Source organism: Carcharhinus amblyrhynchos, chromosome 8, assembly GCF_965287045.1.
Source record: "Carcharhinus amblyrhynchos chromosome 8, sCarAmb.v2.hapA, whole genome shotgun sequence".
In the NCBI taxonomy this organism is placed as follows: Eukaryota; Metazoa; Chordata; class Chondrichthyes; order Carcharhiniformes; family Carcharhinidae; genus Carcharhinus; species Carcharhinus amblyrhynchos.
The window spans coordinates 119,627,565-119,651,167 of record NC_137331.1 but is presented as its reverse complement, the minus strand read 5'-3'; the positions used below and the strand labels follow the sequence as shown (position 1 = coordinate 119,651,167).

Below are 23,603 nucleotides of genomic sequence, written 5' to 3'. Positions count from 1 at the left end.
TCTTGTGCAGGACCCACCTGCCCCAGAAGAGTTCCCAATGATCCAAAAATCGGAAACCCTGCCCCCTACACCTGTTCCTCAGCCACGTGTTCATCTGATCAAGCATCCTACTCTTACCCTCACTGGCACGTAGTACAGGTAGCAATCCTGAGATTACTACCCTCAGGGTCCTGCTTTTTAACTTCCATCCAAGCTCTCTATACTCTTTCTTTAGGACCTCTTCACTCTTCCTACCTACATCACTGGTACCGATGTGCACCACCACATCTGGCTGATCACCTTCCCACTTTAGAACACTTTAGAACTAGACATCCCTGACCTTGGCACCCGGGAGGCAACAAACCACCCCGACCATAGAACCTACTGTCGGTACCTCTGACCATTGAGTCCCGTATCACTACCCCTCTCCTCTTCTTCCTCCCACCCTTTTGCGCTGCAGAACTAGACTCAGTATCAGAGTTTCGGCTGTTGTACTTATCCCAAGTAAAGCATTCCCTACAACGGTATCCAATTTGGTATACTTTTTGTGGAGGGGAATGGCCACAGGGGAATCCTGCTCTGCCTGTCCTTTCACATTTCCATTTCTTCTTCTTACAGTACTCTTACAATTTCCTGTGCTGTGCTGCTTAGGTGTAACTACCTCCTCAAAGCTACTACCCATATACTTCTCATTCTCCCAGCTTGGGTATTGTGTGCCGTGTTGGTCTCCAAGTCTGAGGAAGGATATTCTTGTTGTTGAGGGAGTCCAATGAAGGTTCACCAGACTGATTTCCCCAAATGGCAGGACTGACATGTGAAGAGAGACTGGATTGAGTCTTCCAGTCAAAGATACAAGCTTGTATCACTGGAATTTAGAAGGATGAGAGAGAATCTCATAGAAATATATAAAACCCTGGCAGGACTGGACAGGATAGATGCAGGAAGAATTTTCATAATATTAGGAAAGTCCAGAACTTTGGGGTCACAGCCTAAGAATAAAGGGTAAGCTATTCAGGACTGAGATGAGGGAGAACTTCTTCACTTAGAGTGTTGTGAACCTGTGGAATTCTCTATCACAGAAAGCTGTTGGAGCCAGTTCGTTAGATATGTTCAAGAGGGAACTGGTCCTGGCCCTGGTGGCTAAAGAGATCAAGGGGTATGGAGAGAAAGCGGGAGTGGGATACTGACAGCACATGATCAACCATGATCATATTGAATGATGGTGCAGACTCGAAGGGCTCATTGCTAATTTAAAGCTCTATCCACAGACCTAGTTATACGATTGGTCAGAGCACTGGTTCCAGTTTGAGAGCTTAATTCAGGTGCAGCCAATCACAACACAATAGCTCATCCTTCCTTGAGTTCTGGTGCCAGCGGCCTGTGTATCAGAACCCCTTCTTCCCACACCATTCTCTGAGCATTTAATTCTTTAATCTATTTAACCCTAGTTGGCATGTAGCCCTGGTGACAATTCAGAAATTATTACCGTTTGATGTTCTGCGTTTTAATTCGGACCCTAATTACGAACCCACCATTCCTGGTTCTCGATATGTTGTTGGTTCCCACATGGACCATGGCAATTAGACCCTCCTCCTCCCACTCCAAGTTCCTCTCCAGTCATGAGGTGATGTCCTTAACATTGGCACTGGGTAGGTAATGTTTGGAACTCCTGGCTGCAGCTCCGGAAAACAATACCTATCCCCCCTGACTGAAGATCAAGGGACTCACCCTCTGCTGAACCCCAACCGTATACTATCACTTTCTATTAAAGGAAACAAAATTTTCTGTTTCAATTGCTGCATTAAATGCAGGTTGCTGAATTTTTTGAACAACTGCAATCTGACACTCATGCTTTCAATGTGGAAATTTGCCCTCTAACCTCTGGATATTTCTCTACAAGTCCTTTAGGATGACAGTGAATGAAAAGCGCTGATTTACAAGAGCTCTTTATTTATGTCTTCCAAAGTGCAATGTCTGCATTCATTTACTTAGACTAAGTTCTGGTCCCATGTGGAACAAAAAGCAGCAAGACTGCCACCAGTTCTGGTCCATCGTAATCTCTTCTGCTGCAGCTCAGGCGCTGTCCCACTCTTGGAGGTCCCCCTTAAATGTACTTTGCCAGATCTTCTTTGACCAGCCCCGTCATCATCTTCCATCTGATATTCTGTTACCCAATACGATTTCTGGTACTGAGGCTAATGACACTCGTTTATGCACAGAGGATTCAGCAATTTCAGGCAAGGAGCAGATGCACAGTTAAATTCAAATAAGGTTTCTCTCCAAGGTGCGTTGCTCCATTGTTAGCTTTGAGAAAATAGCATCTCACTCTCTGGTACACTGTTGAAGCTAATTGTCATATTTATGCTAAATTAAAGACACAGATCATCAAATCTGGTCTATTCCAGTTGAAGTACTCTTAACATTTGTTTGATATTAATTACTGCCTATCAGTTTCCTTGGAATTGGGAAATTAACTATTACAAGTTTGGAGTCCCAATGCTTTATCAGAGCATTTGTTGGTGACTTCTATGTCAAATCAGGCAGAAAGGAAGGAACAGGGGAAAAAATGGTTTTACTCTAGGAAGGACGAAACAAATGCAAAACTTTATATTTTCAAAATCTCCGACAATTAAGGAAACTTTTGTTTCGTCCTTCCTGCCTAGAGTAAAACCTTTTTTCCCCTGTTTCTTTCTTTCTGCCTGATTTGACATAGAAGTTACCAACTCTGATTTATATTTATTCAATGTCCTTGAACTGTCAGTTTCATAATTCTTCAGTCTTGTTGGTTAAGGAGATACACAGTTGTCTTTTGACTCAGGCCCCAAATGCCTGGTTGCCCCTTGCTGCACTGCTTTCAATTCTCACGTAACTTTTCTCGCACAAAATTTATAAACCTGAAAGTTCAAGAGCAATTCCATCGAACAGCGGAGGAAGATAACTTAGGGAGGGATACTGGCAGTGTGGTAATGTCACAGGGCTAGTAATCCAGTGGTCCAGGTGAAGGCACTGGGGACATGGTACAAATGCCACCAAGGCATCTGGTGAAATTTAAATTCAATTAAGAAAATCTAAAATTGAAAGCTATATGTGAAGGTATGACTCTGTCATTGATTGTCATAAAAAGTCATCGGGCTCAGTAATGTCCTTCAGGGAAGGAAATCTGCTGGCCTTACCTAGTCTGACCTACTTTTGATGTGGTTGACTCTTGAATTCCCCTCTGAAATACAGTTCAAGGACAATCAGGGATGGGCAAAAAATGCTGGCCTTTTCAGTGACACCCACATTCCATGAAAGAATAAATAAAAAATTGCCCTGCTGCTGCAAAATGTGGCCCAAGTGGTTTCATTTTGCGCAGCAACACTTTGGTTTTGGAGATTAAAATATGTTTTAACAAACTGATTTGTACCATGTAATTTTTTTTTGTGATGAATTTTATTTGTATTGCGGGGTAACTGTGTGATTAATTAACAGCTTCACAGCAAAGATGTAACTTTACAAAAGTTCTCACAAAGCTTTTAAAGAAAAAACTAAGTTTGAAATTTTAGAAATATTTATTAGGAACATAGGAACAAGGAGGCAATTCAGTTCTTCAAGCCCGCTCCGCCATTCTATATGATCGTGGCAGATCTTCATCTCAAGTTGATTTTCCTGTCTTTTTCCCATAGCCCTTTATCCTGCTTTTGATCAAATATTTATCCATCTCTTTCTTGAATCCATTGATAGATTTTGCATCCATTGCACTTTGGGGCACTGAGTTCCATAGATTCACAACCCTGTGTGAGAAGTACTCGGGGAGCGCTGAATACAAAGAACAAAGAACAATACAGCACAGGAAACAGGCCCTTCGGCCCTTCAAGCCTGCGCCGCTCATTGGTCCAACTAGACCATTCTTTTGTATCCCTCCATTCCCAGTCTGCTCATGTGACTGTCCAGATAAGTCTTAAACAGTCCCAGCGTGTCTGCCTCCACCACCCTGCTTGGCAGTGCATTCTAGGCCCCCACCACCCTCTGTATAAAATATGTCCCTCTGATATCTGAGTTAAACCTCGCTCCCTTCACCTTGAACCTGTGACCCCTCGTGTTTGTCACCTCTGACCTGGGTAAAAACTTCCCACGGTTCACCCTATCTATACCCTTCATAATTTTATACACCTCTATTAGGTCTCCCCTCATTCTCCGACTTTCCAGGGAGAACAACCCCGGTTTACCCAATCCCTCCTCATAGCTAAGACCCTCCATACCAGGCAACATCCTGGTAAATGTTCTCTGTACTCTCTTCAAAGCCTCCACGTCCTTTTGGTAGTGTGGTGATCAGAACTGGACGCAGTACTCCAAATGTGGCCTGACCAACGTTCTATACAGCTGTAACATCAGACGCCAATTTTTATACTCTATACCCCGTCCTACAAAGGCAAGCATGCCATATGCCTTCTTCACCACCTTCTCCACCTCTGCTGCCACCTTCAAGGATCTGTGGACTTGCACACCCAGGTCCCTCTGTGTGTTTATACTTCTGATGGTTCTGCCATCTCCATGAACTGTGGAGACATCCTTGTACTGCTGAAAAGTTAGATAAATGACAAAAGATGCCGCATGTTTTCAGCTCCAGAATGAGAATATAATAATTCTGGCCTTTTGCCCACTAATAAATAAGAATGAATCACAAAAGGTAATAAATGCGAACAGTGAGTGGGAATGAGTTCAAGAAAAATATTACCCAAGGTTTCTTATCACTGTTTCATACCTCAAAGGAAACATTTTTGTATGGGAATAGGAAAGTAAAAATCAGCTTTCTAATTCAGTATCTCTTCTGACATTAAGCTGTACAGTTAGTTGCTGGAAGTGAAATGAAAGGGACTGATTAAAAGGTTCAGTATACTAAGATATAAATTTAACGTAAAAATGAAGTGATGTATCTCGGAGCGCTTGGCCTCAGTTCAGTGGTATTCTGTCACCTGTGTCAGATTATTGGTTCATGCTCCACTGTTGGAATTGAGTCATTCCTTTATCAGAGCTGGTTCAAAATCCTGGAATTACTTCCCTAACAGTACTGTAGCCATACCTAATCACACAAAATGCAGCAGTTTAAGGCCTTATCAATTAGGGATGAGGTAACAGTTGCTGGCCTTGTTAGTGGCACCCACATCCCATGAATGGATAAAGAAAAGATGTTAGCTCTTAGATGAAATGTTAAGCTAAGATTTCTACTGCTTCTCAGGTGGGTGCAAGATGCAAATGGATCCCATGGTACTATTTGTAGGAAGACATGTCGTGGCTAATCCCTCAACCCAACCGATATCACAAAACTGTTTGATTCTTTATTGTTATTTTGGAGAAATGTTTGCAACATCATTACATGAAAAGATTGAGTATGTGGACGTTAAGAAAGAGGATGTGTTGGAACTTTTAAATTCTATCAAGATAGATAAGTCGCCGGGACCAGATAGGATGTACCCCAGCTTACTGTGGGAGGTGAGGGAAGAGATTGCAGAGCCCCTGGCGATGATCTTTGTGTCGTCAATGGAGATGGGAGAGGTTCCGGAGGATTGGAGAATTGCGGATGTGTTTCCTATTTTCAAGAAAGGGAACAAGGATAGCCCGGGAAATTACCGACTGGCGAGTCTGACCTCAGTGGTCGGTAAGTCGATGGAGAGTATACTGAGGGACAGGATTTATGAACATTTAGAGAAGTTTAGTATGATCATAAATAGTCGGCATGGTTTTGTCAAGGGCAGGTCGTGCCTTACGAGCCTAGCTGAGTTCTTTGAAAATGTGACTGAACACATTGACGAAAGAAGAGCAGTGGATGTGGTTTACATGGACTTCAGCAAGGTTTTGATAAGGTCCCTCAGGCAAGATGACTTGAAAAGGTGAGAGGCATGGGATCCAAGGGGCTGTTGCCTTGTGGATCCAGAACTGGCTTGCCTGCAGAAGGCAGGGAGTGGTTGTGGATGGGTCTTTTTCTGCATGGAGGTTGGTCACCAGTGGAGTGTCCCAGGGATCTGTTCTGGGACCCTTGCTGTTTGTCATTTTCATAAATAACCTGGATGAGGAAGTGGAGGGATGGGTTAGTAAGTTTGCCGACAACATGAAGGTTGGTGGTGTTGTGGATAGTCTGGAGGGATGTCAGAAGTTGCAACGAGACATAGATAGGATGCAAGACTGGGCGGAGAAGTGGCAGATGGACTTCAACGCGGGTAAATGTCTAGTGGTCCATTTGGGCAGGTCCAGTGGGATGAAGGAGTGCAATATCAAGGGTAGGACTCTTAGCAGTGTTGAGAAGTAGAAGGACCTTGGGGTCCAGGTCCACAGGACTCTTAAATCAGTCTTGCAGGTGGAGGATGCGGTCGAGAAGGCGTATGGTGTGATAGCCTTCATTAATCGAGGGATTGAGTTTAGGAGTTGGGAAGTAATGCTGCAACTTTATTAAGACCCTTGTCAGACCCCACTTGGAGTACTGTGCGCAGTTCTGGTTGCCTCACTACAGGAAGGATGTGAAAGCTGTTGAGAGGGTGCAGAGGAGATTTACAAGGATATTGTGTGGATTGGGAGGCATGCCTTATGAATATAGGTTGAGGAGCTAGGTCTCTCCTCCCTGGAGAGTCGAAGATTGAGAGGCGACCTGATAGAGGTTTATAAAGTGTTGAGAAGAATAGATAGGGTGGATTCTCGGAGGCTATTTCCCAGGGCTGAAATGGTTGCTATGAGAGGACACAGGTTTAAGGTGCTGGGGAGCAGGTACAGAGGAGATGTCAGGGGTAAGTTTTTCACTGAGGGTGGTGAGGGAGTGGAATCAGCTGCCGTCGATGGTGGCAGAGGTGAACTCACTGGGGTCTTTTAAAAGACTTCTGGATGAGTACATGGGATTTAATGGGATTGAGAGTTATAGATAGGCCTGCTAGGCACAGATATGATCGGCGCAACTTGTGGGCCGAAGGGCTTGTTTGTGCTGTAGTGTTCTATGTTCTCATGTGTTCGCTCAATATCTCATTTCTGCAGCACCTAATCAATTTTGTGCCAAGTTGAATATTCAGATTAGTGAAGAAGCCCTTAGTCTAGGTGATCTTTTACTTAACCAAGAGGAATGATCCTTTCAACAAAGCAGGCAGCACTACTGTAAGTTTTTCACAAGAGGCATTAGAAAAATGGTGGTGGAAGTACATAGTTTAGATGACGTAAATGGGAAGTGAAACATACTCATCTATAGTTTCTGCGGACCATGTGCACTTGAGCAACAATTAAGTAAAAAAATTTGCTTTGCATTCCCTTGCAGAACACATTTCAGCATGTTGTCATCCACCAGCCAGGACTTCAATTAAAAGAGATTCCTCATCTTGGTTCCAACTTAAAGCAATCACTCAATTTTGATGCTTTATAAACTCATATGTTCATCGTTAAGGTCTACAGCCACATGTGTTCTAAAATTCTCTTGGAGGATGGCCCGTCTCATCTTTATTACCTCTGTACGGGAATCAGTGAACTGTTAACTCTTAGTTACAGATTATGCGAGCGGAAAGTTTTCAGTGATAGAGTTACCATGAGTTCAGTTCCTCAGGTCTTTCCGTTGGGAGTTTCTGATTTCCTTATTAGTGCAATGGGAAGAAACTATTTTTGCTATAGATATAAAATTCTTGTTGCACAACCGAACGTTTTGGCATTGTATACTTATTAGTGACTATGGAGGAGAAAAAAAGCACTTGGCGGGTATGATATTTCACTCCTGCATTTTGCAGATGATGGCGTTTACTACGTACTGGGAATGCATAATGGAGTTCGTTTTTCCAGCTATGATATGGTTGAACAATTTTAAATAGGTTTCTTCCCAGTAGGCTGTGATGCAGGTGCTGACTGTGTCAATTGTTGACACAACTCAAGTCTTTCTGCTTAATAGGGAGCGCGGTGTAGAACACCAGTATGCTGGCCTTTACAAATTAGATCCAGAAATAAAAATAACAGGAGGTTAAATGTTAGCTTACTGTTTTTTTTTGCTTTGGAGGGAGGCTGGTTGGGAAAAGATCTAATGGGAGTGAAATTCATTCCAAAAGCTCATGAGAAGATAGTTGAAGTATTAAATATGGTACCTAGATTGTGTAAATATTTGTACTTTAGCTACAAAAAAGTTGATATAAAAGTTCAGTATGCTTCAGTTGAGGTTTTTAAATTAAGCTCAATTTGTGAAAGTCGCTTATTTTATAGTGAAGCATATGCTCCATAAGAAATTAAAAAATAAGTTGATTAAAAATGTTGATACAATATCGAAGGAAGATATTAGTACAGATGATGTGCAATCTGTATGGATCGAGTTAAGTTTATTTATTAGTGTCACATATAGGCTTACATTCACAGTAACTTCATTGCAGTGTTAAACTCCCCTAGTCGCCACACTCCGGCGCCTGTTCAGCATGGCCAAAGCACCTAACCAGCACGTTTTCAGCCTCTAAGAGGAAACTAGGGCACCTGGAGGAAATCCGTGCAGACACGGGGAGAATGTGCAGACTCTAATCAGACAGTGACCCAAGCTGGGAATCGAACCCGGGTCCCTGGCATTGAGGCAGTAGTGCTAACCATTGTACCACCGAGCTGCCCAAGAAACAACTAGAGGCAAAAACATTTTTGGGGGTGGTATACAGCCTACCAAACTGTAGTAGTAATGTTGGGAATAGCATTAGATAGGAGATGCATGAAATAAAAAAAAATTTGACCTTGGAGGGAGTGCAGAGAAGGTTCACTAGGCTGATACCGGAGATGAGGGGGTTAGCCTACAAAGAGAGATTGAATAGACTGGGTCTGTACTCATTGGAGTTTAGAAGGCTGAGGGGGGATCTTATAGAGACATATAAGATAGTGAAGGGGATAGATAGGATGGAGGTAGAGAGATTCTTCCTGCTTAGAAAGAATAGCAGGACTAGAGGGCACAGCCTCAAAATAAGGCGGGGGGGGATGCAGTTTAAATTGGAGTTGAGGAGGAACTTCTTCACTCAAAGGGTGGTGAATCTCTGGAATTCTCTGCCCGTTGAAGTGGTGGAGGCTACCTTGCTGAATATATTTAAGTCACGGGTAGATAGGTTTCTCATAGACAAGGGAATTAAGGGTTGTGGGGAGAAAGCGGGAAAGTGGAACTGATTCACTTCAGATCGGCCATGATCTTATTGAATGGCAGGGCAGGCTCGAAGGGCTAGATGGCCTACTCCTGTTCCTATTTCTTATGTTCTTATTTGTGATTATGGGTGTTTTTAATCTGCATATGGAATGGGAGAGTCAAATTAGTCACAGTACTATAGAGGTGGAATTTCTGGAGTGTATGCTGGATAGTTTTCTGGACCAATATGTTGAATCAACAAGGTAGCAGGCAATCTTGGACTGGGTATTATGTAATGAGAAAGCATTAGTTGGCAGTCTAGTTGTGGGACAATCCTTGGGAAAGAGTGACCACAGTATGATGGAATTCTTTATCAATGTGGATAGTGATGTGGTTGATTCTGAGACCAGGATCCTGAATTTCAATAAGGTAATTATACCATTATGATGGTATAAAGCATTAGTTGACTATGATGGCCTGGGAAACATTACTGAAAGGAAAGACTGTAGACAGGCATTCAAGGAACGAATAGGTGGACTCTAAATGTTGTTTATTCCTATTTGGTGGAAAGGGAACTGTGGCCAAACCATGGCTGACTGAGGAAATTAGAAATAGTACTAGATTCAAAGAAGAAGCACTCAAATTGATGTGAGGATTGGGAGCATCTTAACATTCAGCAAAGGCAAGCCATGGGATTACTTAAGAAGCGGAAAATGGAGTATGAAAGTAAGCCAGCGGGTAGAATAAAAATGACCCTAAAAGTTTCTGTAGGTATGTAAAGAGAAAAAGATTGACAAAAACAAATGTAGGCCCTTTCAGAAATGGGAGAATTTCTGACTGAATACAATATTGTATGCAGTTATCTGAGGAAGGATGTCCTTGCTACAGAGAGAGTGCAGCGAAGGTTCAGAAAGGATGTACCCAGTGGTGATGGAGTCCTGAACTAGTGGTCATAGTTTGAAGGTAAGCGGCAAATGTTGTAAGACGGAGTTGAGGAGGAGTTTCTTCACCTAGGGAGTGGTAAATAACTGTGGAATTCACTACAGCAGAAAGTAGTTGAGGTTAAGACATTGTGTGATTTCAAGAAAGAATTAGATATAGCTTTTGGGCTTGAAGGGATCAAGGAATATGGGGGAGGGCAGGATCAGGGTATTGAACTTGATGATCAGACATGATCATAATGAATGGCGGAGTAGGCTCAAAAGGCTGAATGGCCTCTGCCTGCTTCTATTTTTGATGCATGTTTCCATGTTTAGTCCAAGTACAAACAAATTTGTCTGAACCCTGAGTGAGAAAAAGCAAAATTGACAATTTTGGTGTCAATAAAGAGTTAGAAGTGAAATGGAAACTAAAGTTGTAAATGCGCCTAGTTTGGGGGCGTTTAAGAGATCCGTGGATAGGTTTATGGATGGTAAGGGTTTGGTTTAGGTTAGAGGGTCATTGTTTTTTAACTGGTCGGCGCAACATCGTGGGCCGAAGGGCCTGTTCTGCGCTGTTATGTTCTATGTTCTAAACCAAAGGTAATTTGCTAAGTTAAAAAAATTGTTTTTAAAGCTTGAACTTTTACATTTTCCCTCTGCTTGTTTTTTGTCGTTCCAAGTCTGTTTTCCTGTCTCATTTTTTCTTGGTTTTAGTTAAGTACTTTACATTGTGTTGTTTTTAATGGACACGATAAATAGCACAGAACATGAGGCCTTTGAACCTGTTCTGCCATGATGATAGCTTCAATTCCACTTTCCCCCTATCCCTTCATTCCCTTAGAATCTAAAAGATTATTGAACTCTGCTGTGAAAGTACTCTATGACTGCATTCACGGCTCTCTGGGGTAGTGAATTCCAAAGATTCACAACCCTTTGAGTGAAGAAATTTCTCCTCATCTTCTGAATAGTTGACCCCTATTATGAGAATGTGCTCCCTTGTTCTGCACTCTCCTGCCAAAGGAAACATTTCTCTGCATATAATTTGTCAAATCCTCTCAGAATGTTATGTTTCAGTATGATCACCTCTCATTTTTTTGAAGTCCTGTGAGCATAGGCCCATTCTGCTCAATCTCCCCTCATAGCACAACACTCTCATCTCAGGAATCAACACGGTGAACTTCTGTTGCATCCTCTCTTAGGCAGATGTATTTTTTCTTAGGTACAATGTCCAAAACTGCATACAGTATTCAAGTATGGTCTCCTAAAAGTCCAGTACAATTCCAGCAATAATTCCTTGTTCTTGAACTCAAATTCCCCTGCAGTGAAGACCTGCATACTGTTTGTCTTCCAAAATGCTTGGATATCCATCTGCATGTTAACTTGTGTTTTGTGAGCTATGACATTCAAATCCCTCTGAACCCACATTTATTGAAAACAGTGCTCTAACGTAATGAAATATTTGAAAACCCTTCCAGTTTACTTGGAGATGGCTAGTGTAATTTCTATCTATTTTGCAATTTCCTTTAATTGTTTTGATCAGGCTCAGGTGATGTGGAGGAATAATTCTAGAAAGCTTGCGTGTTAGAGCTATGATGCTGCTCTAGAACCCATTTTATTCAGTGCTTCCATTGACCATTCCTTGAGATAAACATAGAAAATAGGAGCAAGAGGAGGCCATTTGGCCCAGCAAAGTTGGGATAGATAGCAGTTGTTCTGAGCCGATGTATAAAATTGATAGGAACTTTCCGCAATTGATTTCTCTCTGTAACAAAAACTTGCTGTATAGATTTGAGTGGCATTAATTATGTCTTTCTCGTTTATCCTGTTGTAGGTTATGTACAGAGCTTGATTAGGCGTGTTGTGAACAATGTAAACATTGTGGTAAATAATCTCATCTTGAAATACGTGGAGGATGACATTGTTCTCTCAGTCAACATTACGTCTGCAGAATGCTACACAGTAGATGAGTTTTGGGATCGAGCTTTCATGGATATCTTGGGTGAGTGAAGTTCTATTTTATCCAAGTGTGGGTCTGCAACGTACATACAAAAGTCATTTAATAAAGCAGCATATTTGAGAATGAAATGCCTACCAGAAAATTGTGACATGGTTTTTTGCATTCAGATGAACTCAGTGCACTCAAAAAGTATCAGCGATCATTTCACATCAAATCTTCTTACTTGGAATGAGTTCTTCGTGCAATCAGCAGTGTTTTGCCACCTTTGACATCATGTGTTCACCAGAAGACATATTGCATTGAAAAACATAAGGCAGCCAATTATTTATGCAATCTGAATTTATTAGGTTTTTTTTTCATTTAGTCCAATGAATCATTCCATGATACATGCTTGAGAACATCACCAAATTCCCCTATTAGTTCTTGATTCATTTCTTTAATTGTTGTCCTGGGAAAAAAACACGCAGGAAGCGAGACATACCTCAGCATCCACGGTGTCTCTTCCTCACCTGCCATCCCCCAATCTCCTTTCAGCTTTCCCTGGTGGTTTCTTTTCCCTGTGCCACGCCAACCCCACCTCGTGTCTATCCTATACCACCCCCTCCAACCACTGATCTTCTGGCTCCTACTGCCAACCTTCTGGCCACCACCACTCAACTCTGGAAATGGGCCCCAGTACCTCCCCCAGCCAGCAACAGAGCAAGCCTTCATCATCACTTCCAGTTCTGGGTGGCCATGCAGGAATGAACTGCACAAGTTACAGTTATGAAGACAAAACATGAGCTTGCCAAAAATGTGTGTTAAAACAGAATCTGCTTTTACTAAAGTTAGCTCAGTTTTAGGATGTCTGAAGCTATAGAAATTTGGAAATATGGAGAACAAGCTCTGTGATCATTTTTGCTGTCAGAATGCTTTAGTAATTTTGCTAAATTTTAATAACAATTGATGACAATAATGCAAGTTCCTCAATGACAAATGATAGGTGAATGATTGCTTTTGAGTGCAAATGATAGCAAATGACAGCTAAATAATTGCTTTTGAGAGTAATTGGTGTCAAATGTGCAAATGAATGTTGAATGCAAATGATATGAAAATTTTATGGACTTTAATTTGTAAATAATAAAGAATTTTTTTATACCAACTGTAACATTCTGCATTTATATAGCATCCTTAACATAGATGTTATGAATACAAAGTTATCTTTCAAACTGTATTCATAATTCAAAGTAAAGCAAAATATCCTTTGAAAGGCTTGGGAGGAGTTTGTATAACAGGTTGCGTGGCTCGATTACAATGAGGACAATTCGAAAGGCTTGCTGAAGATGGTGCAAAATTTTCATACCAGAAAGGAAATACAAGAGCAGCTGGTCAGACTTTCTGTATCCAGGATTTCAGACTGAAAGAGAGGCATCCGACAGAAATAATGGATTGCAGCTGGAGTGTGGTCTGTAGAAAGGGCAGTGTGTCCTCTTTTTTTTGTATTCTTACATGGGGCATAGGCATTGCTGGCTAGACCACCATTTTTATTGCCTGTCCATAATTGCCCTTGAGTAGGTGGTGGTGAGTCACTGCCTTGAACTGCTGCACCCTATCTGGCATGGGTGCACCCACAGTGCTGTTTGGTGACATGGGAACACCATCACCTGCAAGTTTCCCTCCAAGCCACACACTATCCTGACTTGGAAATATATCACTATTCCTTCACTGTCACTGGGTCAAAATCCTGAAATTCTTCCCAAACAGCACTGAGGGTGTACCTACTCAACATGGACTGTAATGGTTAGAGCAGGCAGCTTGTCACCACCTCTCAAAGGCAAATAGGGATGCGCAATAAAAATGATGTGACCCAATATCCTGTGAAAAAAATTAATGAAAGGCAGAAAGCAGGAGGAAAACCGGTCTTTGGTTAAAGACATGCATCCCATTGCAATGTAAAGAATTAGGAAGATTCAACCTGGCCTGGTCAGGAGGGAAAAGAAGTACTGAAGTAGGCCTTACAACTTGCATTTAGTTTGGGATGACTACAGGAAACATGAGAAGTGCTTTTTCACGGTACTCAGTCTTGTGACTTGGTAAAACAGGGAGCAATTAAGCTGTTGGATTCTGCAAGTGATGTACAGGTTCCTATAAAAACTGCAAGTATATGGAGAGCCAGCAGTGAAGCATAACTGTGATGTGGTATGTGAGGTTTTTGATTGTGTTATGGTTCAGGTCAGAAACTCCAAAGTGTTTTATGAAGCTTGCTTAAATCATAAGTTTTGCATTTTGAATTTGGCTAGGATAAGCATAAGATTTTTTCACTTCGGGTGTAATTCAAGTGACCCACCAGGGAGCTTTTATCAAACAAAGTTTCTTTAAGAATATCGTCAGCATGTATAGTAAGAAGATTAGCAAGAACTTTTATCAATTACTAACAAGAAACAAAACAACCACTATAATGTATAACTCTTAACCTATGTATATATCAGATGTTCCAATCAAAACCAATATCCAATAAACAAAACCCGTTAAACGGATTTATCGCTGCATAGGCTAAAGCTCTCATGATACTGGAATCAACCTGGGTTGAATGCTGTTTTCAAATAATCTTGAAAACTCAGAGCAGCTTCTAGTCATCATCTTCCCAAAACACCAAAAACATAGCTTCTTTACTGCAGCATGGCAATAAGCTGTCCTTTCAGCTAACTGGTAAAACTTTCAAAATGAAAACAAAGAAAGAGACATCTTTCAGCTATCTTCTAACACTGCAGCCAAAACGAAACTAAAAATAACCTATGTCACCTTACCGGCACAGTTTTATTTCCTCCTTCCAGCAATGACATCACCTAAGGCTGTGAGCATGCCTTTCTTAAAGAGACACTAACATCACAAAAGTTAAAAGGAGGATATGCTTTCTGTAGTTTAGAGCAGTAGTTGCATACTAAATACTATTTAATCAACATTGATGTTAGTTTGTTTGTTACAGTAAAAGTCTTAAGATCTGAAATCTTGTGTGATCCTTTCAGTTGGTCATTGAATTCAATTTCTTGTTTAAGGTTGCCTGTCAAAGGGAACAAGGGAGTTACATCTCTCAAAAGGTGCTGAATCTTTGGAATTCTTTAGTTGAGGAAGCTGTGGAAGCCAAGTTCTTGAATTTTTTCAAGGCTAAGATCGATAGGTTTTTAATCAGTAGGGGAATGAAGGGTTACAGAGATGAGGCAGGAAAGTGGACTTTGAGTGTTAGATCAGCCATGATGCTATTAAATGGCAGAGCAGGTTCAAAAGGCTGAATGGCCTACTCCTGTTCCAATTTCTTATTGGCTAATGGATTGTAACATAGTTTCTAAAAATCCCCCCGTGTGAATCACAGGAGTGTTATCAGACCCAATTTGACATCAAGAAAAAATTAAAAGATGCGACCCAAAGTTTGCTCAAAGAATTACATTTTAAGGAGCCTCTCTCAGGAGGAGGGAGATGTAGAGAAGTGCAGCAGTTTAGAGAAGGAATTCCAGAGCTTAGAGTATAAGCAATATGTATGCAATGGTGGACCAGTTAAAATAGGGATGTGCCTGAAGGCAGAATTGGAAGAGTGCAAAGGTCTTTGAGGATTGTCACGTCAGAGTTGGGTACAGGGATGGGGTGTGGGATGGGGAGGCTGGGGAGGGGGTGGGGTGGAAAGGAACCAGGATGAGAATTTCAAAGTTGAGACATTGCCAGACCAGGCCGTCTAAATCAGTGAGCGTGGCAATTATGGGTAAACAACTCTGGTGCAAACTCAAATAAAGACAGTAAATTTTTAGATGAGATCCAAGCTTATGTGGATGAGAAGCCTGCCAGGAAACATTGGATTACTTGAGGTCACAGAAGCAGCTAAAACAACTGAGCTGAGTTGGGAGTCGATGTTATGGAGATGGAAGTAGAAGGCCAAAGAGGTGGATGGGGGCAAGGCAGTTGACGTGGTATACATGGATTTTAGTAAGGCGTTCGATAAGGTTCACCATGGTAGGCTTCTGCAGAAAATGCAGATGTATGGGATTGTGGGTAATCTAGGAAGTTGGATCAGGAATTGGCTATCAGATAGGAGACAGAGGGTGGTGGTGGATGGTAAATATTCATCATGGAGTACAGTTACGAGTGGTGTGCCTCAGGGATCTGTTTTGGGGCCACTGTTGTTTGTAATTTTTATTAATGATCTGGATGAGGGTATAGTTGGGTGGATTAGTAAATTTGCTGATGACACCAAAGTTGGAGGTGTGGTAGATTGTGAGGAAGGGTGTCATAGTCTGCAGGGAGACTTAGATAGGTTGCAGAGCTGGGCCGAGAGGTGGCGGATGGAATTTAATGCGGAGAAGTGTGAGGTAATTCACTTTGGTAGGAGCAACAGATGTGTCGAGTATAGGGCTAACGGGAGGACTTTGAATAGTGTGGATGAACAGAGGGATCTAGGTGTGTGTGTACATAGATCCCTGAAAGTTGGGAATCAAGTAGATAAGGTTGTTAAGAAGGCGTACGGTGTCTTGGCGTTTATTGGTAGGGGGATTGAATTTAGGAGTCGCAGTGTAATGTTGCAACTGTACACTACTCTAGTGCGGCCGCACTTGGAGTACTGTGTGCAGTTCTGGTCCCCGCATTACAAGAAGGATGTGGAGGCGTTGGAGAGGGTGCAGAGGAGGTTTACTAGGATGTTGCCTGGTATGGTGGGGAGGTCCTATGAGGAGAGACTGAGGGATTTAGGGTTGTTTTCGTTGGAAAGAAGGCGGCTAAGAGGGGATCTTATTGAAACATATAAGATGATTAGAGGTTTAGATAGGGTGGATAGTGATAGCCTTTTTCCTCGGATGGAGAAAGCTAGCACGAGGGGGCATGGCTTTAAATTAAGGGGGGGTAGCTACAGGACGGATGTCAGGGGTAGGTTCTTTACCCAGCGGGTGGTGAGGGATTGGAATGCCCTGCCTGCTGCAGTTGTAAATGCGTCTAGTTTGGGGGCGTTTAAGAGATCTCTGGATAGGTTTATGGACGAAAAGGGATTGGTATAGGCTAGTGGGTCATTGTTTTTGTAACTGGTCGGCGCAACATCGTGGGCCGAAGGGCCTGTTCTGCGCTGTAATGTTCTATGTTCTATGTTCTATGTTCTAAGGTTTTTGTGGTAGAATGGATATGGATGAAGCTCATCTTGAGATACAACATCAAGATTGGGAACAGTCTGCTTCAGATAGTTACTAGAGTCAGTGGCTAGGAAATGGAGAATGCGTTTTGTGAGCGGAGCTGATGAGGTGGTAAAATTCAGGCCATGGTATCTCTCAGCACTGGTGGAAGAAGGGTGGGGGATGGGTTACACATGCCAAACAGCACTAGATGGAAGTGAAATTCTTCCAGTTCTGTTGAAAGGTCATCAATCTGAAACTTCAACTTGTTTCTCTTTTCACAGATGTTGCCAGACCTAGAATATTTTCAGAACCTCTGTTGTTATTTCAGATTGTCAGCATCTGCAATATTTTACTTTTGTGTTGAGGTTCTCCCATTTCTGGCAGTACTCTTTTTTTTAAACTTCAAGGAGCTCTGTGCATGGTATTTTGAAGTTCGTTCTTGGGACTATATTACTGTATTTCTTTGCTTTGCTGCTTTCTCATTTTCCTAACATTCCTCCTATTTTGTTGTTTCTTTTTACTCTCTATCTGCCTCTCTTTTGATGACTTCCTTTAGCTCCCCTTTTAATTTCTCCCCAATATTATGGTTTCTGATAGACAAGGGAATTGGGTTATGGGGAGAAAGCGGGAAAGTGGAACTGATCCACCTTGGATCAGCCATGATCTTGTTGAATGGCAGGGCAGGCTCGAAGGGCTAGATGGCCTACTCCTGCTCCTATTTCTTATGTTCTTATTACTTTTAGCAGATGTTAAAGTCACAAATGAGATCCCTAACTAACATGTTGCAATTCCAGAAAATGCAGTGGATAAAGTTAATAGTTGCGACAAAATATGTATTATTTTGATTTTTTAAAAATAATTGTGTTGTAACACCATACTTCGCTTGTGAAAAGTACCTGGGGAGTAAAGTAAGGTGTCAATAAATTGCAGCAAAAGCTTAAATGTTCCTATAGAGTTTTCCCACTGTAAATGTTGACAGAACAGTTTCAAAATTCAAATCTTTCTGTTTTGAATAATTGCACCATGATGTTGTCTCCCATGTATTTTTCACAATAATTTCAATCTGTTCCATGCTCTTCCATGTTTATTCTTCATTCTCAGCTCCGGAACTGGTCTTGAGGAAGGTTATCAACTTTTCTGACTGCACTGTTTGCCTGGACAAGCGAAATGCAAGTGGAAAGATCGAATTTTACCAAGACCCGTTGCTTTACAAATGCTCCTTCTGCACCCGTTTGCACTTTACTTATGACAACCTCAATTCTAAAATTCCATCAATCATCAAGGTACCCAAGATCTTTTTTATCCTTTGGACTATCATTTCTTCAGTAGAGTAGACTGATTCACAACTGGGAAGTAATTGCAGAATTGTTTAAGTAGGCATTAATGAGTAAGCTGTCTAGTTTTGAAGTATCAGTTTTGTATTTTATTTATTAATTAGTGTCACAAGTAGGCTTACATTAACAGTGCAATGAGGTTACTGTGAAAATTCCCTAATCACCACACTCTGGCACCTGTTCGGGTACACTGAGGGAGAATTTAGCATGGCCAGTACAGCTAACCAGAACGTGTTTTGGGCTGTGGGAGGAAACTGGAGTACCCGGTTTCCAGTGGAAACCCATGCAGACATGGAGAGAATACGCAGACAGTGACCCAAGCTGGGAATTGAACCTGGGTCCCTGGCGCTGTGAGGCTGCAGTGCTAGCAGTTGTGCCACCGTGTTCTTTATGGGAGTTCTTAAAAGAGGAGGACAAGCATCCGGTAGAGGCAACTGAGGGACTTCACTGATGCATTCTGGGAGAAGTCAGCCAAGCAACATTCCCCAAGAAGTGAGAAGCAGAAGAACCCCTCCAGTGATAAATTTATGTTAAATTTTTAGAAATATGATTTTACAAGATGCTTAAACAGAGCTGGTTATAATCTTAGATTAACAGATATACAAACTTGTTGCATTTACAAATCTTTTTAAAAAATTAGGTTGTGTTTCTGGTGGAAGAAGGAGGTTTGCTGGGGGCTTGGGATTTTTCTCATGCTTGTTTGCTCAATAATTGAAGCTAGCAATTCTGTAAATTTGCTGATCAAATTATTGGCAAAATATTTTGATGTGTTATTGAGACTAGGGAGATTAAGACGGTTATGTGCATACACTGTTTGTAACTTCAGTGTGCAGAGATCAACCTAATATGAAGCATTAAAAGCGATCTGTTGTAAATGTGTAAATAAATGTACTTTGAGTGCAGTCTTGGATGGAATTCATAACCTTCTGAAATATATTTATTTCTTGGAAACTTGAGTTCATTTTATTTTCCTTTGATTCAAGCTGATTAGCCAACCTGCTCCCAAGTTTTCATTTGAGTTGAAAGTTGCTGGCACAAGTTGCGCAGGACAAACAATTTACAGTGAAGCTATGTTCTCAGCTATGATTTTCTTTCTTTAAATACTGTTTGATGCCTCCTTAACCAATCAAGCAGATATTAGGGAATCCGTGATAGATTTACTTGTTCGATGTCCTCTTGCTTTGGTGCTGTGTGTTGGTGAATCCAGTGTATCAGCAACACGTATGCTCAACAATTCCCATCAACAAAAAAATGTTTATTTTGGTGGTTGAATGCTAAATATTAGGATACCATGAGAACTTCCTCCCTTCTTTGCACAGTGTGGTGGATCTTTTGCATCCTCCTGAATGTCTCATCTGAAAGACTGGCATTTCCGGCAATTCTATACTTCCTCAGTATAACATGATAACCATAGGTTGTGTTCTTAAAATCTGGAATGGAGTTTGAATCCACAATCTTCTGACGCAAGCTACAAGTGCTATTACTGCTGAGCCAATGTGGTATTGTTGAATGTGGCTGAAACATTACATAAAATTATAATGAATCTTGTTAGTTGAAAACTTTACTTTAGTTATCAGATGCACATTTTCATGTGATTTTCTTGTTCCAATATTGAAGACCTGGGAAAAAAATAACTGGAGAACTGGCCTGTCCTTTGTAAGTATGGTAAAGTAGTCAGTTCTTTGGAGACCAATCTTTCTCACAGAAAAATTCATTCTGGAGTCAAATGTGCAGAAGTGACTGAAGTGGAAGCTACAGATTGACTTGATATCAGAACATGCTTGCAACAGAAATCAACCTGACAAATTAAAGAGTTAGGATGAAAATGCATGCTACTTACTAGACAATAAATACAGGTTTTTTCAAACTCTTAGGAATCCAAAAATTGTACCATTATCTGTTTGCTTGGTTGGATGGTTCCTGAAATTTATCAAAAGAAGTTTTATATTTGACATGGAAGAACTCAATTGCATCAATGACCCAGAGTAATTTTCAAGCACACAATCAAATCAACAATCATGTCAATAACTTTGAGATAATTCAGGGCATTTCAAAACTGTCCTTTCTAATTCTTGGCAGTGTTTACGATAAACATCTTTACACATCACTTATCACCCTGATTACTTGTGGAACCTAGTAATGAATTGGGAATATCCATGAATGCTTCGGAGGGATCAACCTGATTAGAGTATTGTATAAATTCAGATTTTGAGGGAAGAATGCATTTAACTTGCCAAGGAATTTAACTGATATTGTTCATCTGAATTTCCCCTTCATAATGTTATGTGATCTCCTGGTCCTGTGGGTGCAGATTTGGGAGGGGCAGAGTTTGTGGGAAGGGTGGGGGAAGGGTTAGTTTTAGTGGCTGTTAAAAAAGAGTAATATTTTTTCAGCTCTGCAGTGGATACAGTGCTCTCTAGATTTCAGAATTCTGTTTTTTTGCCTGATGTGAAATCTCAAGAGACAAAGTCTTGGTCTCACGCTCAAAGATCAAATACATCGAGCACAGATGTTCTAGCTATCAAAAAGGCCATTTAACTAAGTTATGTTTATGTAAGCCTGATTCAACTGTTTCATAAAAAGAAAACTTCATTTTTAAAGTTACTAAACTTTCAGACTTGTAAATGATGCCACTGGTCAGAACATCTGTTTAAAGTTGGTTGGAGAGATCAAGTTAGGATCTGTGTTTACCAGCTATTAACCTCGTGAAACAACCAGTTCATGTGATCTTGGCCAGTGGTAATAAATGCAAGTTAAAGATCGTTCAACTTTTTCAAAATTTGTTTGATCCTTAAGTTTTTCATAGCATTGAACTACAACGCTGAAGAACTAAGCTCCCAACAAGCAAAGTGTTTCACAGATACTTGCATTGGAGGAACTTCGGATTAATTCCTGGTTCTCTTCTGAGCAAATTGGACCTATTGGAGTTTAGAAGAATGAAACATAACATTCTGAGTAAACTTGGTAGGGTAGAAGCTGAGAGACCTGTTTGTGGGGTGAATGTAGAACTCGGGGACACAGTTTAAAAATAATGACTAAATGAAGACTGAAATGAGGAGGAATTACATTCTGTACTCTCCCCATTCCTTCTCTATAAACAGTATGCTTTGTATAGTGCACAAGAAACAATCCTTTTCATCTTATATTAATAAGAACATAAGAAATAGGAGCAGGAGTAGGCCATCCAGCCCTTCGAGCCTGCCCCGCCATTCAATAAGATCATGGCTGATCTGTCCTGTCTCAGTTCCACATTCCCGCCCTCTCCTCATAACCCTTAATCCCCTTGCTTATCAAAAACCCATCAACCCGCGTCTTAAAAATATTTAGCGAGGCAGCCTCGACCACCTCAACGGGCAGAGAATTCCAGAGATTCACCACCCTTTGAGTGAAGAAGTTCCTCCTCAACTCTGTTCTAAACTGTCCCCCCTTTATCTTGAGGCTGTGCCCCCAGTCCTACTGTCCTTTGAGCGGGAAGAGCCTCTCCACCTCTATCCTATCCATCCCATTCATCATCTTATACGTCTCAATGAGATCTCCCCTCATTCTTCTAAACTCTAACGAGTACAAGCCTAGTTTATTCAGCCTCTCCTCATAGCTCAACCCCCTCAACTCCGGTATCGGCCTAGTAAACCTCCTCTGCACTCCCTCCAAGGCCAAAATATCCTTGTGTAAGTACGGCGACCAAAACTGCACACAGTACTCCAGCTGCGGCCTCACCAATGCCCTATACAGCTGCAGCAAGACCTCCCTACTTTTATATTCAATCCCCCTCGCTATGAAGGCCAGCATCCCATTCGCCTTCCTGACCACCTGCTGCACCTGCAGGCTGGGTTTTTGCGACTTGTGCACAAGGACCCCGATGTCCCTCTGTGCCGTCGCCTGCTGCAGTTTTTCGCCCATGTGACAATAATCAAATTGAATCTTCTCTCTCAAGAGGTTGTTAAAAACTAGTGGACTCTGCTGGTTAATTGTTTTGTGATGCATTCACACTAGTTAGTAGCTAGATTTGAACACATCCAAATTAATTTCACAGTTAGTTGCACAAAGTTGATATTTAATTTAGCAGTACTTGGTTGAATTGTACCCAATTGCAGAATAGGAAGTGGAGTAGGTTACTTCATTAAATATATTTCTTATCTACTTAATAGTGTTTGATATACATTGAAGGGATGTTAACTATTAGAAAACAATTCCACATTTGTTTTTTCATCTTTACACAAAATTCCACAAATATCCAAATGCAACATCCTTCTATGTAACACAGTAATGAAAAAGACACTCAAAATCAATCTCAAAACAAAGAATGTATATTTCCCAACAGTTTCCTTGAAGCCAATACCTCTTCAGGTTACTTGATTGGAATGTTTTCTTTGCAGCAGAAAGTTCAATTAGTGGAAATATACAAGTCAAATTACCACTTTTTATAAAATGATGATGTTTGGTATGGAGGATGTGAATAGCAGGAGAGGAATTCATTCCACATGATGAATTCTTGTAGGAGAGATCTAAGAACTACCATTACATTGGTAGTTCAGGTTCCTCCAAATATAAGGAATTCTGTATGCATAGGAAAATCAACTCTGCTTTGGGAAACTTGCTGCATCTGTTCAGTTAGGTAGAAGCAGCATTAGATTGATGGAGGTCTTCAGAAAATTTGAGGCCAATAAAATTGATTTTGAAAGGGCAGCCACCAAATCCTAGACAAAAATGACTTTTTGTCATCGTTGTGAAATAGCTTTTAGACACTTTTGGCAGAAAGGCTATGGACGAGATTTTCCTGTGCTTCCTGCTGAGGTATTTTCTGGTCCTGCTGAAGTTGACCCTTATTGTGGGTCCCCCAGTTGTGGGATGGGTGAGCCACACAAAATGTCATAGACTTCAGTGGGACTGAAAAATCCTGTTGGTGGCCAATAGCGAGCCACCTCTGCTGTGGAAAAGCTTGATGTGGGCGGGAGGGTGGGGCTGGAAAATTCTGGCCTTTGTATAAGTAGTTATGTATGTTGAGGAAGTGAAATCCGATGGAGAGCAATTCTGCAATTTTTTTATCATTAGCATCTCTCCTTCAATTGATAATTGTGGATAGGATGTTTGAAGGATGAGCTGCCTTGCTGTGGAAATTTGCCTGTGTCCGTTGTATAGTGTTTTTTGTTTCTGTAAGTTTTGTTCCAGTGGATCAGGCTGTCTTCAGAAACAACTTGACTAAATTAT

The 23,603-nt window shown here is 41.2% G+C and overlaps 1 protein-coding gene across 10 annotated transcripts in view; it reads left to right on the top strand.

The window, feature by feature from the left end:
- Window positions 1–23,603, top strand: part of vps13b (vacuolar protein sorting 13 homolog B) — a 942,410-nt gene that overhangs the window by 83,332 nt on the left and 835,475 nt on the right. For all 10 annotated transcript variants that reach the window (XM_080194714.1, XM_080194711.1, XM_080194717.1 and 7 more), the window contains exons 5-6: window positions 11,810–11,977; window positions 18,163–18,344. In XM_080194714.1, coding sequence (XP_080050840.1) covers window positions 11,810–11,977; window positions 18,163–18,344 — 350 coding nt within the window. The remainder of the gene's footprint in view (window positions 1–11,809; window positions 11,978–18,162; window positions 18,345–23,603) is intronic.